The 12,749-nt window shown below is 44.7% G+C and overlaps 1 protein-coding gene across 7 annotated transcripts in view; it reads left to right on the forward strand.

Moving 5' to 3' along the window:
* The window catches only part of MAP2K5 (mitogen-activated protein kinase kinase 5), a 126,065-nt gene that overhangs the window by 90,080 nt on the left and 23,236 nt on the right, over nucleotides 1–12,749 (forward strand). For 4 of the 7 annotated variants that reach the window (XM_083412140.1, XM_083412139.1, XM_083412141.1 and 1 more), the window contains 3 exons: nucleotides 1,258–1,284; nucleotides 1,609–1,641; nucleotides 11,875–11,936. In XM_083412140.1, coding sequence (XP_083268266.1) covers nucleotides 1,258–1,284; nucleotides 1,609–1,641; nucleotides 11,875–11,936 — 122 coding nt within the window. Of the gene's footprint in view, nucleotides 1–1,257; nucleotides 1,285–1,608; nucleotides 1,642–11,054; nucleotides 11,130–11,874; nucleotides 11,937–12,749 lie in introns of those variants that run through there. The other 3 variants (XR_014504579.1, XR_014504580.1, XR_014504581.1) reach the window with 3 other exon arrangements.

Genomic DNA, 12,749 nt, shown 5'->3' on the forward strand with positions numbered 1-12,749 from the left:
TTTTGAGTCGGGATGGGTAATATGGACTGGATGTTGCTAGACTACAGCTCCCATTGTCCCTGACCTTTGGTCATGCTGGCTGGGGCTGATGGGAGTTGGAGTCCAGCAACATCTGGAGGGCCCAGGCTCCCCATCCCTAATTTATAGGATAATGCCTCTGGCTAGCTAGGGAGGAAGGAGAGCTCTCGAAGCCAATGAGAGAAGTACAGCCATTCATCATCTCTGGCACTACTCAGCTGAGAATATTGAATGGAAAGGGCAGGCCAAGTTAACTGTGAGTGAACCCAAGATGTTTTAGGCAAAGAAGCATCTTGCAGAATGGAAGGGACCTGTGTTGATATATGCAAGGAGCCACACAGTTGACAGAAAATTATAGTTAATAATGGTAGAATTGTCAGGGGGTTAGTTTTGTCACCCAGCTTTCAGAGATGTAACCAGCAGCATCCCCACCTATACAGTTGGCATCCTTAGCTTAAACATAAGAGCCTTAAACAGTGGCCCTTGAGCCACTTCTGACAATGTTTGGTAGCCCCTTTGCTGCAGTTCCCGAGATGCTCAGATTAAGTCTGTGGATTTTGCAGTCTTGGGAGGGACAGGCCAGCTGGTGATCTTAAATGATAATTATAACCCAAAAACTGGTGTTCAGAAAGTAGCTGTGGGAGGTTTGGGGCACAGAAGAAATTCTAAAAAGTGGAGCATAAACTGTTGTTCTCTAAGAACAGGCATATAGTTCAGACACATAATTAAAGTTTCCTTCAAAAAAAAAAAAAAAAAAAAGGGGGGGGCAAGATTGTGAGCAGACATTGGCAGTAATCCAAAATTCTAATTTCTGACTATGATTTAATTTCAATTTTAAATAAATCGGTTTTTAATTTAAAAAGAGTGAGCTTCATAACATTAGCAATGATTGCAACATTAAGCGCAGTGCTCACAATCTAGCAATATAAAACATTATTTATATCTGAATCGTAAACAGCCTTTTGAAATGGATTATGGTTTTTCTCCCTATTCTAATACAACCTGGAGGGTACTAAAAAGTGTTGTGTGAAATTAACATTCTGCTGACTTTCGCCTATAAATGAGAAGCGAGCTATTAACATTTGTGTATTTTCATTATGTAAATTGTGTTAACACATGCCCACAAATTGCCACCAGCGATACAATAATTTTCTCTCAGTGATCATAATGTGTCCAAGTGAGTCATTTTGATTATGACATGCTAATTACATATTGCCTCCCCTTTTTTTTCCTTTTCAGATTCAGAAAAACCAGGGATCTTTAATGGTAAGCTTTATGAGTTCGGGAAAAAAATTCACTTTTCTTTTTCCTGATGGCTGCTTCCTTTGCATGCTTGAATGCCTTGTTTTAAACTTAGCAAATTGCATTTTGTGGAAAATGCAAACCTTTAACTGCCTGTATTAGATTAGGTACCATTAGAAATAATAGGACATCCTGAGCCGCGATGTTTTTATAAGAGTTTGCTGCTGTTGATTAATCTTGCTATATTTTATTGCATTAATGATTTTTTCTTTCCACTCCACTGTAAAGATATTGCATATAGCCTAATACTTCTCTTCTCTCTCCCCCCACTTCTCCTTTCCATCACAGCCCCTCCAGTTACTCCAGTGCATTGTTGATGAGGTGAGTCGCCGTCTTATGTGCTTTCACTCCTAAAGTCATTCCTAATGGACTGGAAAGCTTATATTTTGTTTCCTAATGAAGCACAATGGCCCAACGTCCTCAACTGCGAGACAAGTTGCCTTGTGCGGCTCTGAGCTGCTGAGCGCTGGCTGGCCTTGTCCTGCTTTGTGCTGTTTCCTGACTCTTCCTATTGAATCCTTGGCAAAAGGAGGCGGTTTCCAGGAAAGTCTCTTTCTTTCTCCCTCTCTCTCTTTTGGATAACAGAGACCCCCAAAGGCCCCCCATATTAATTGATCACCTCTCCACCTTGCCAGATGTGGTAATGCAAAGAAATGGAAGTTGTCGTTTTGCCTTTTAAATGAGGCAGGCTTTTGTGCAGCTCTGGGTGCGCAAAAGAGGACCTGCTAAAAGGGGTCAGGGTTGAACTGTAAACAAGAGCAGTTTTGAATGTCACCTCTTCATTCGGTTTTACCAAAGGGAGAAAAACCCAAAACGGCAGGAGCCCTGTTGTTCACACCTCTACCTGAACCCATTTAGTCCTCATCCAGTGATTTCTCAAAAGGAGCAGAAACTCTGATGCTTACGTGAAGCTCCCCCCACACAAGGCCTGCTCAGAGTGTTTCAGCAGGTGAAATGCATGAGTTGTCCATGGCATGGTGGGATCCAGCTACTGAATTTAGTGGAGAATCCTCTACGTGCAGGAGGATTTATATTTACCTTGAAGCACATGTGGGCCTCTGGGTCAGGGCATCATGTATCCCCACCCCCCGACTACTAGTGCAGGCCTAAGGAAACAGTACAGTGGTACCTCTAGATACGAACGGGATCCGTTCCGGAGCCCAGTTCGCATCTAGAAGCAAACGTAACTAGTGATGGCACGTCTGCGCACATGCACGTCGCTTTTCACCGCTTCTGCGCATGTGCGTGATGTCATTTTGAGTGTCTGCGCATGCGCAAGTGGTGAAACCTGGAAGTAACGCACTCCATTACTTCTGGGTTGCCGCGGAGCGCATTCAACCCAAGGTATGACTGTATTCCTGTTTATCTGGATTTCCAGTTACCCAAATTTCTGCATGCCTGGCTATTCAGCTGTGGGAAGGGCACAATGTGCATTTTTGTTCAAATGCTCCTGCCATTTACATGCACCACATTTAATCTGTGTCCACCCACCACCCCACTCTTTTTTGTCACATTACTATGTTTCTCAGAAAAGAAGAAGCTGGAAAACTGCATTTTATCCCAGCCACAGGACATTCATTTTTGCCTCTGTGCCTCTTTTATCAACCTGGATTTGATTGTTTTGATTTTTAATATATTGTATGTATCCACATTGTCAACACTTAGGTGCTTGCTCTGCTAACCACCATTTTCTTTGGGAGACCTGACTTCTGATGGGATGATCATAGTTGCCAGATTTCCCCTTTCAGAGCTAACAAAATATTCTTCCTTACGCTCTGGTGGTGGTAGTTGTTCACCCCTTAATCACTTTAGGAAGCAACAGCGTAAGTGAAATTAACCCACAGCAGTTGAAATTCAGTCCTACACATAGGAAGCAGGGCAGATCTAGCACACTTTTGCCTGGAATGGCAGCCCATCTGCTTAGTTCCAGAAGTTGATTTCCAGAATCTTTCCCTGCTTTATCAGGGAACTGCACTTACCAGAGCAACTTCTGATGAAACAGGCTGAGCCTGGAATTGATGTGACAGAACCAGAAACTTGGGAGGAAAGGAATTGGGCTGCATGTGGATGGAGATGGTTTCTGGGTGCCTTGAGAAGTAGCAAATCCCTTTTTGCAAATCAGGGCAAACTTATGCATATACATACTTATGTCTGCATGTGTATGATATGCACAGCTGTTGATTTCTGGACACTTGGTCACTGTGTGTTTGCATTTGTGAACTGACTTCATTGTGACTGAAGGTATACATAAGCTCTTCCTGAGGTCTTATGCCTGTGTTGGCCCATTCACATATGCATGCTCAAACTTGGTGTGGCAGTCTCTGAGTTATGATCACACATGTGAACAGATGCCGGGTTGCGTAAGTGGAATGTAACTGCAACAACTTCTCCACATGTGACTTTGTGTGCACAGAAATAACACCCTTGGAAGTGTCTGAAAGCCCATTATGTCCAAACTACAGGTTGAGATGGCTAAACACGGCAAATCGTATTTCAGAGCAAACCACATGCCATGTGGGAAGGTGACCTTCCCTGGTGGTGTTGATTTCCAACTCCCAGCAGCTCCAGCCAGCAGGTCAATGGTCACGGATGATGGGAGTTGTAGTCTAACAACATCTGGAGGGCCACAGGTTCCCTATCCCTAATATAGTGTCTTAAACTGCCATGCACTGTGTAGATGATGTCTGCGTGTGATCAGGCTCCCAGTGCACATATTTAGAGACAAGTGGACACTCATGGGGCCATTCTTAAGTTATATTTTATGTGCTCTTTCTGGCTCAAGGGTTGTATCCAATGTTAGTCATACTCAGATCATGCCCATTGTAATTGATGGAAATGACTAACTTAGGTCCATCAATTTCAAAGGGTCTGCTCAGAGTAAGGCTAACATTAGATGCAACCCTCAAAGACAAATCTTGCCAAATGTCCTGCTTCTGTTTTCAGTTTCCCTTCTCACACCCGTCACCATGAGGACTATAAGCTTAGTATAGTTGTTGTTTTTTTGTTGAAAGAAAGAAAGAAAGAGAAGTTCCAAGGAAGCAGTGCCACCTGATTCTGAGCTACATTCTGTGCAGAATGGTGCAATGAAAGCCATGCTGGTTTCTAGGCTCCCTGCCTTCCAATGGAGCTGATTTCCATTCCTCCTTAGGGTCCTGGCGGGTGCCCTACGGTTTCCCCTCCTACATTGGCTTAATAGCAGCCTGGTTTTGTTTTCCCTCCTTGTTTCTCTCTCCCTGCTCCCCTCCCTCGGCTCTTTTTAAGATCTAGCCCTGTTGGGGGAGAATAATAGTCCCCACTTATTGTGCTAATGTGTGTGTCTTTCTAAATAAGGACCTCATGAGAGAAGGTCTGTTTGCTTTCTGGTATGGTACAGCTGCTGTTGTTTTCAGTGCATTCGTGATAACGTAAGTGTTCGCTATTAGAAGTGTTTAGTGTTCTAAGACTGATGATCTCGGGCCAAATGCTCCCCTCTGTGGCAACTTCATGAAAGCAAATAAGGGCTGGCAAAGTCCTAAAATTCACAGGGTAGGTGCGGGGTGGGGGGAGCAGAGTCACTCCCCTCCCTTTCAGTCTGCAGCTGTTTCTGCATGGCAAGTTTCTTCCTGAACCCATGGATAGCAAGATACTTTTCCCAACTTAGGCTGGGTTCTTTACTGCACTAAAGTTATGCACATATGGAGGCTGCCAAAGGACTGGTAAGAGGGTGGTCTGAGGGTTGGGAATGAGGCATTTGCATAGGGGTACATCCATTCATAGGGTCCACCTTCTGAAGTGTTTTAGGAACCCATCATCAGACCAGTTTAGCTAGGTCAACCTTCCTATGTGCTGGATGTGGCAGAGAAGAGTTGTAGTTGAAAACTTTTGGAGGTCACTAGGTTGGCAAAGTAAGGGACGCGGGTGGTGCTGTGGGTTAAACTACAGCCTTGGACTTGCTGATCAAAAGCCTTGGACTTGCTGATCAAAAGGTCGGTGGTTCGAATCTCCACGACGGGGTGAGCTCCCATTGCTTGATCCCTGCTCCTGCCAACCTGGCAGTTCAAAAGCACGTCAAAGTGCAAGTAGATAAATAGGTACCACTCTGGCGGGAAGGTAAACGGCGTTTCCATGTGCTGCTCTGGTTCTCCAGAAGCGACTTAGTCATGCTGGCCACATGACCTGGAAGCTGTATGTCGGCTCCCTCGGCCAATAAAGTGAGATGAGCGCTGCAACCCCAGAGTCGGCCACCACTGGACCTAATGGTCAGGGGTCCCTTTACCTTTACCTTTAGGTTGGCAAAGTCTGCTTGATCAGAACCAGCAGCCATTCTCATCTGCGCTGGTCTCTGCTGTTCCAGGATCTGGCTCTTGAGGAGGCAAGATACGTACCTTGGTAGACTTGGACTTGATGTTGGAGGGCTGTTTTGTGTAGCCTTGATGCTTCGCTGCTACTCCTTCTGGCAGGCATTTCAGGTTGTTTCGCAAATGATAAAAATGGATAAGCTGATGAAAAAGGGATCTAGCAGAGGAACACAGCAACAAAACAGGTCTCAAGATCACTGTCTAATACTCTGGATCAATTAAGTTAGAAATAGCAATAAGCCCCCTGGCTTGTTTCTGACTATTACGTTTAAAATCACCACTTCAACATTTCTATGGTGTGTTTTCAACAACTGCATTAACTTTTTAAGAAACAAAGCGAGGGAGAGAGTGCCATGCAGAGTTCCATGTATGCCTCCATCTCTCGGATGTTAAATGTGTGTGTACGGAGGAGAGTCAAGTGTCAGAATGTATCTATCCATCACTGCTTCCGCTCCGGCCCAAATGTTTTCTGCTGTTCTCTTTACTGGAGCCAGAAATTGTGACCTTACCCATGTGCATGATTCAAAGGCTAGATGAGAACAAGGTAAAACTACAGGTAGGAATAGCTGAATAATTACCTTTAGGCCAACCTGAGAAACAAACCTTCCCAAGAGGCCGAACTCATTTAATGGTTCCTAAAAACTCAATCTTGCGGGTGTCAATGGTCATGCTTGATTATTTGCGGCAGTGTTTTATGAAAAAGCAATAAGACTGCATGGGGCATTTACGGAGGGGTGGAAGCGAACAATAAATGGGCTCAGTTCTTTGAGGGAAGGTCCCTTTGGTGGATGTGGCCACTGAACGCTTTGCACATATCTCTGTGCCTTTTGCTGTTTGAAACTGCAAGAGAGGGAAGGCACACTAAAACATTTCCATCTTTGCTGCAGCAAGAATGGCACAATGACAAGAACCGAATCCTTTGGTTGTAGAAAAGACAGCAGTTGCAGCCACTGTTAATAGATTAGCCTAGACAAGTGATTTCCAAGCTGCGTTCCAGAGAGCCTCAGGTTCCCTTGGAAACTTTTTGGTGGTTCTTCCATGAGAAGTTCACTAATGGGACACAATCTTGCTGATCTTCCCCCTTCTGTGTACAGTTGGCACAGGGGCATGTTAGATGTGCTCCAAGGGCACATGCACAACCCACACAGGGCAACAGGTGTGCCCCAACAGGCCTGTTCAGTGCCTCGCATGAAGAAAATGTTTATTTTTCAATGTTTCTATCCCATTAGGAAGAGCATTCTGACCGTAAGAGCTGTTTGACAGTAGAACATACCACCTCAGAAGGTGGTGGAGGTTTTTTAAGCAGAGGTTGGATAGCCATCTATCAGGGGTTCTTTAGCTGTGATTCCTGTGTTTCAGGGGGTTGGACTAGATGACCCTTGGGGTTCCTTCCAACTTCACAATTCTATGATTCTTTCACTAGGGGACCTCACACTAAAAGCATAGAAATAGACAATCTGTACCCTGCTGAAGGGTTCAAGGTCCCATAGTAGACAAGTTGATTCAGAAAGAGCTCCTCAAAAGCAGGAAGCTTTGAAATCTATCAGAGCAGCCACTTTTCAAGCCACAATCACAGGAAAACTCAGTCCACAAAGACTTGTGAGGCTGCAGCCTCATATCACGTGTAGCTGTGGCAGTACTTTGTGGACAGTCAGCACCGCTCACTCTTCTGGAAACCAAGGGTGCTGACCTAGGATTCAGGCACTTGCTGGCAAGTTCAGGATGTGCAATTAAAGTTGATTTGGGTGCTCTTGTGCAACAAACCTGCCCTCCCCAAAATTGGAGCTTTTGCAGTAAGGAAAGTGAAAGTGCAGTGGAAAGTGTGGGGTAACAACCCCTTGATACAATGTCTTATAACCTCCTCGCAAACAAATGAGTGGATGCTCATGAAATAGTTGACACCATCTGCAGACTTTGTGCCAGCAAATCAGGATGAATGCTCAGTAAACAGGTTGCCTGGAGGTGACCCAAATCTTTCAGAGATCCCCGTCCTACAATTCTTAACATTCAGCCACAAATAGAAATTGGGGGAAAGCTTCGTAAGTTCTGTCTTAGCAGCTAGTTTTACTGGAGGGCTGCTTTGAGGAGAATGGTGCCCATGTCCTCAGCATGTCTCCTTCTGCACCCCTTTCTTGCCACTAGGAAAGGTCTTCAGGGGTTAGATTTGGCCCTGGGAGGCTCAGGTGCTGATCCCTGCTGTAGTTCACAGGTGGTGTGTAATTGCATTTTTTACTTGTTTCTCAATAGAGCTTGATCATTTTAATCCTGCACCTTCCTAATAAATGTTAATGATTTGTACATTATTATATACTGGGGGTAACATGCAGCGTGTTAGTATGGAGAACTTGCTGAGCAGCTGTGTGTTTGTGTGTGATCAAAGGTGTTAAGGAAAAAGATCAAAGGATGCTGGGGAATAACTCTTGGATCACAGGCACAATTGTCCCTCCCGGTCCGGGAGGCTTCTCTGGGCACCTTTTGAAGGCTCAGATGGCCTGATCCACACCTCTATGGGCTCTCAGGCATCCCTCCTCAAGCAGAGGGGCTGCACCCAGAACTGAATGCTGACAAACAACCTCATGTACACTTTTCATTTTTGTTGCTGCAGTTTTGGATTTATTTAATCCTGTTCTGGGTTTTACAATATATATTATATTGCCATGTTGGGCAAAATATTCCTGCATTGTAGGAGATTGGACTAGATGACCCTCGTGGTCCCTTCCAACTCTACAATTCTGCAATTCCGTAAAACACCCAGAATTCCTCCAGACATGCTGATACCTCCCTTCTACGCATGGGGTTGTGGTTCTGCCATTTTGGCTGCCTATGTGTTGACACTCAGCCTGTGAAGTTGAGAAATAGAGGAAGAATTGCCAGAAACAGAAACAACCCCGCAGGCCTTGGATATAGGAAAGTTACTAATCAGCTGTGTGTTTGTGTGATCAAAGGCATTAAGGGAAAGAATCAGAGGATTCTGGGGAATAACTTGGATCCTACTCAACGCTGCAGTATTGGAAAGGATCTTGAAGTGCCCCTAAAAATTCTGCCACTCTGGTCAAGTAAGGGGTGGAACGCAGATCCCCCCCCCCTACTCTTTGGTCAAAGAGTTCAGCTCTGCACCTGGAGGGCTGTTACTTCCACAAATTAAATACTAGGGAGTGAGTTTAAAGTTCAGCTGCCTCCCTCCTTCCCCACCCCACCCCAACACCTTGCTCAGATTTTCTGCTGCTGTGCTTTCCTTGTTATGCTTGAGCTCCTTGCTGACGAGTGCTAATAGCAAAATGCCAAGTGAGGGCCTGTTTGGGGTTTACCACATATTAAACATTCTGAACTTGTCCTTTTGCTCATAGATTGGGCATAATTAATAATTAAACAGCTTCTGTTGTAATGGGTTGACCTTCCTGAACTGTTCATTATTCACAAGGCAAAGGCATCACTCAAAACATCCCTCTCTCCCCCACCACACACACACATTGCCCTTCTCTGTACTCCAAACTGGAGATATACAAAGCGCTTGGGTTGGTTTTCCTTCTCTCTCTCTTTTCTTCTACTCCCTTTCTCTTTTTTAATGCCGTAACTTGGGCTGCCCCCAGGATCAGCCTCTCAAAGTTGAGGCTGGATAAATTAAGAAAGGAAGCAAACTAGTATATCATGGAGAGTTGGTGTGGGGCTTTTGAAGGACCTTAGCATAGGGACGTAAGGAGAGGTCTGCAGCAACCCAAAGGAGGCCTATTTAGTCCAGCATCTGGTTCTCACAGTGGCCAACCAGATGCCCCAGTAGGTAGCAAGCAGGACCTGAGTGAAACAGCACTCTCCCCTCCTTCAGTTTCCAGAAATATACTGCCTCTGACAGTGGAGGTAGAACATAGCAATCAAGCTTAGTAGCCATTGATAGACAAATTCATGGAGGTAAGACTAATTTGTGTGGTGGACTCCTCCCTTCTTATTAACCACCACTTTCGTAACTCACACTTCTCCCAAATTCTGCAGTTCAAATCTTGCTTCGGCCTCAAGCTCTCACTGAGTTAAACCAAGCCAGTGCTCTCTCTCCTTCTCAGGGTTCGTGGGTTTGGCAAAGTGGTCTGCAGTCAGCAAACGCAGGTCTCCCCCTTGTTGCTTAGCCCAGACCAGAAAGTTAGCCTGACCTGGTGCATTCACCTTTTACAAGGAACACCTCTGCGCTGTGGGTGCAAAAAGACTTGCAGTTTCCTCCTTCGGCCAGAAGCGGGCGGTGGTGCGCAGGCAGATCCTCAGCCAAGACCACTCCTACTCACCCCCCCCCCCAGGCTCGGGCTCTAGCCCAGTACCCACTCTGGACCCAAGTCCTGACACACACACCCCCCCCCACAAACACACCTGCAATTTGAGAACGGTGACATCGTTCTACCTGACAGGGCTGTTAGCAAGATTCCTGAAAGAAAGTACGTAACGGTCTTTGCACACTTGACCTGCGCCATGACGGCTTGTCATCCTTGCTGAATAAGTGACACCTGCATGTGCTTCCTGTGCGAAGCCTCTTTCTGGTGGTGGTGTTAGCAAGAGCCACGAGATACAAGTGGCAGCTGTACCTTCTGCGATTCATTCAGCTGCCAGGTTCAAAGTTGCCCTCCCCACATGGCAGAATCCTCAAAAGTGTGTGTCAAAGGCAGCCCCTCAGAACGCTGTCGCCTTTTACTCTTCAGTTACTTTTGATTTAATTGTATTTTGCTGCAATTTCCGATTGTTTGAATCGGAAACAAAGCCTTAATAAGAGTTCTAGTTAATTTTCTGTCTTGTAATTACCACTCTCATTTTTCTGATAATTGGCCACCGCAATTATATGTATATTTACTAATCACGTCAGCAGCTCGGTGGTCGCTTCTCCCTGCCGCCATTGATAATGATATGCGCGCATGTATTGTGAAGCTGGCTTTTATCATCATCATCATCTCCTCTCCTCTTCTTCTGTTTCTTCTTTTTTTTTTTAATTCCCCCCACCCCTCCTTCCCGCACCACATCAAAGCTATTTCCCTCGCAACCCTCCATAATGAACCCCACACATGCATTTGACACAGTTGTGTGCGAGAGAAATTGTTTGGCTCCCACCAAATGCTGCACGCTCTGAGTTTCTTGCCTGCAGCACTGGAAGGTTGTATGTGATGATATATGACTCTTGCAAATGGCCAAAGCACTCCAAAGCACGGCAAGATTAAAATAAGTCATTCCTTTGTTAATTTAAATAGGTGCATGCATCATACTTTGCAAAGCACTCAGGGACGGGGTGGGGGGAGGTTGTGGGGGGCGGGGGAAACGGTGGCAAAAGCTGCCGAAAGGTATTTTTAATAGCAAATGAGAATAGATGAGAACGGAGTCATTTGCAGCTGACTCCTGTTTTATGTGGTTCTCTTGTTCCAACTGTAGGTCTAATGAGATGACTGTTAAAGTACTCCGCAGTGCAATTTCATTACATCCTGAGCTGTTACACTATAAACACTGGCAAGTCTCTCTGTCATTCTTGGGGGGCGGGGGGGGGGGGAGAGATGGCAGAAACTCTCCTCAATTTGTAAATCCCTATTTTGCTGATGAAATATTCCTCTTCGAAAAATAATACGGATGTTTCTTGAGTTTTTTAAAATGCATTTGGTAGCCTTGTGTTTTGATAGATTTGTTGTTCATTGGCTCAACTTGCAATTTACTATTTTTTAATTTTTTTTATTTAGTTCTCCATATACCCCCCTGGCCTCTCCTGCTTAACTCTAACAAGATTTGAGATTGCTAAGTGTAAATAAATAGCAACTATGATGCAGGAAGCAAAGGTCAACACAAGAATAATTTCCCAGCTCTTTGTTAATTACAAGACCATTTGGGTGTTACTTAAATAATCATTAATTTCTCATTTACACTTTCCCTACCTTCTTTTCTGCCCCGTGGCTATCATTGTCCCTTTTTACCTCCCCTTGGTCTTATTTCTACATATTCTTACCCGTTGTATAACACTCATTACTTCTAAATGCAGGATTTCTGACACATTCTCACGGCTTCACCCTCTCTCTCCCCACACGTACACAGTCTGGTATTTGAAATCAACATCATCCCCTGCTTGCTTTCCATCTGAAATCAACTATACAATTAACAAATTGCACTTTCACTTTCTGATGTTGTTGTTGTTGTTGTTGTCTCCCTCCTTTCTCTCCCGCCTCCCCCCATTGCCCCCACCTGCCCAATCCAAACTCAATTGCAGGAATCGCCTGTCCTTCCGGTTGGGGAGTTCTCAGAGCCGTTTGTACACTTCATCACTCAATGGTAAGCTTCGTTTGCAAATGTGCCGTGCCCTCAATGTAAATGATACATGCCATTAACTCCACAGTACCACAGGACCTTATGGCTTTCCCTGCATCCTTCCAGAGACGCCAGGGACTTGGCAGGCCTTGGGCAGCTGGGCCAGCAAAGCTGAGCAAACTGTTTAAATTATGTAAACGTTATTTACACAAAGGGTCATAAAAGCACTTCAGAGGGAGAGTTTTTACCCCCCGCCCCTGTTTTAATAAACGGTTGGGGATCTTGGGTGTATTCTCAAGGAATTGGTGTGTGCGTGTGTGTGTTTGTGTTTTAAATCACTCGGAAAAATAAGGATGACAGATAATCATATTTAGAACTCCATTATTCAGGCATTCTCATATTCCTTAGGAAAGCAGGCAACCTTTTTAAATGGGGTAAACAATGCACTTGATTAATTCATGGGCTTTTCATTTAGAAGTGGTTTTATGGAGTTCTTCTTTGGGAGGGTACTCTTCTCAGTAAGGGCCGTATTTTAAACCACACCGTAGGGCATGTTTTGCTTCTTCCAGACAAACTGCCTCATTCAGTGGAAGGCCACTAAAATTAACTAGGGTTTGTTTTTTTTAATATAAAAAAAGGAATCTAGTTTTAAAAAGGAATCTCCTGAGCACCAAAAGGTTAAAGATCTAAGTACAACCTATTACAATGAAGGCATGTTTTAATGTCTCATTTATAGAGAAAGCTTAATAAGCAGGCGATAAAGGATGAGAGAGAGAGATTGAGCTTGGTCTAAATGATTTGGGTTTAATGGAGAACAATTGCCTTTTTTATCCTGTC

Source organism: Podarcis tiliguerta (assembly GCF_965153285.1).
Source record: "Podarcis tiliguerta genome assembly, chromosome: 14".
NCBI lineage: Eukaryota > Metazoa > Chordata > Lepidosauria > Squamata > Lacertidae > Podarcis > Podarcis tiliguerta.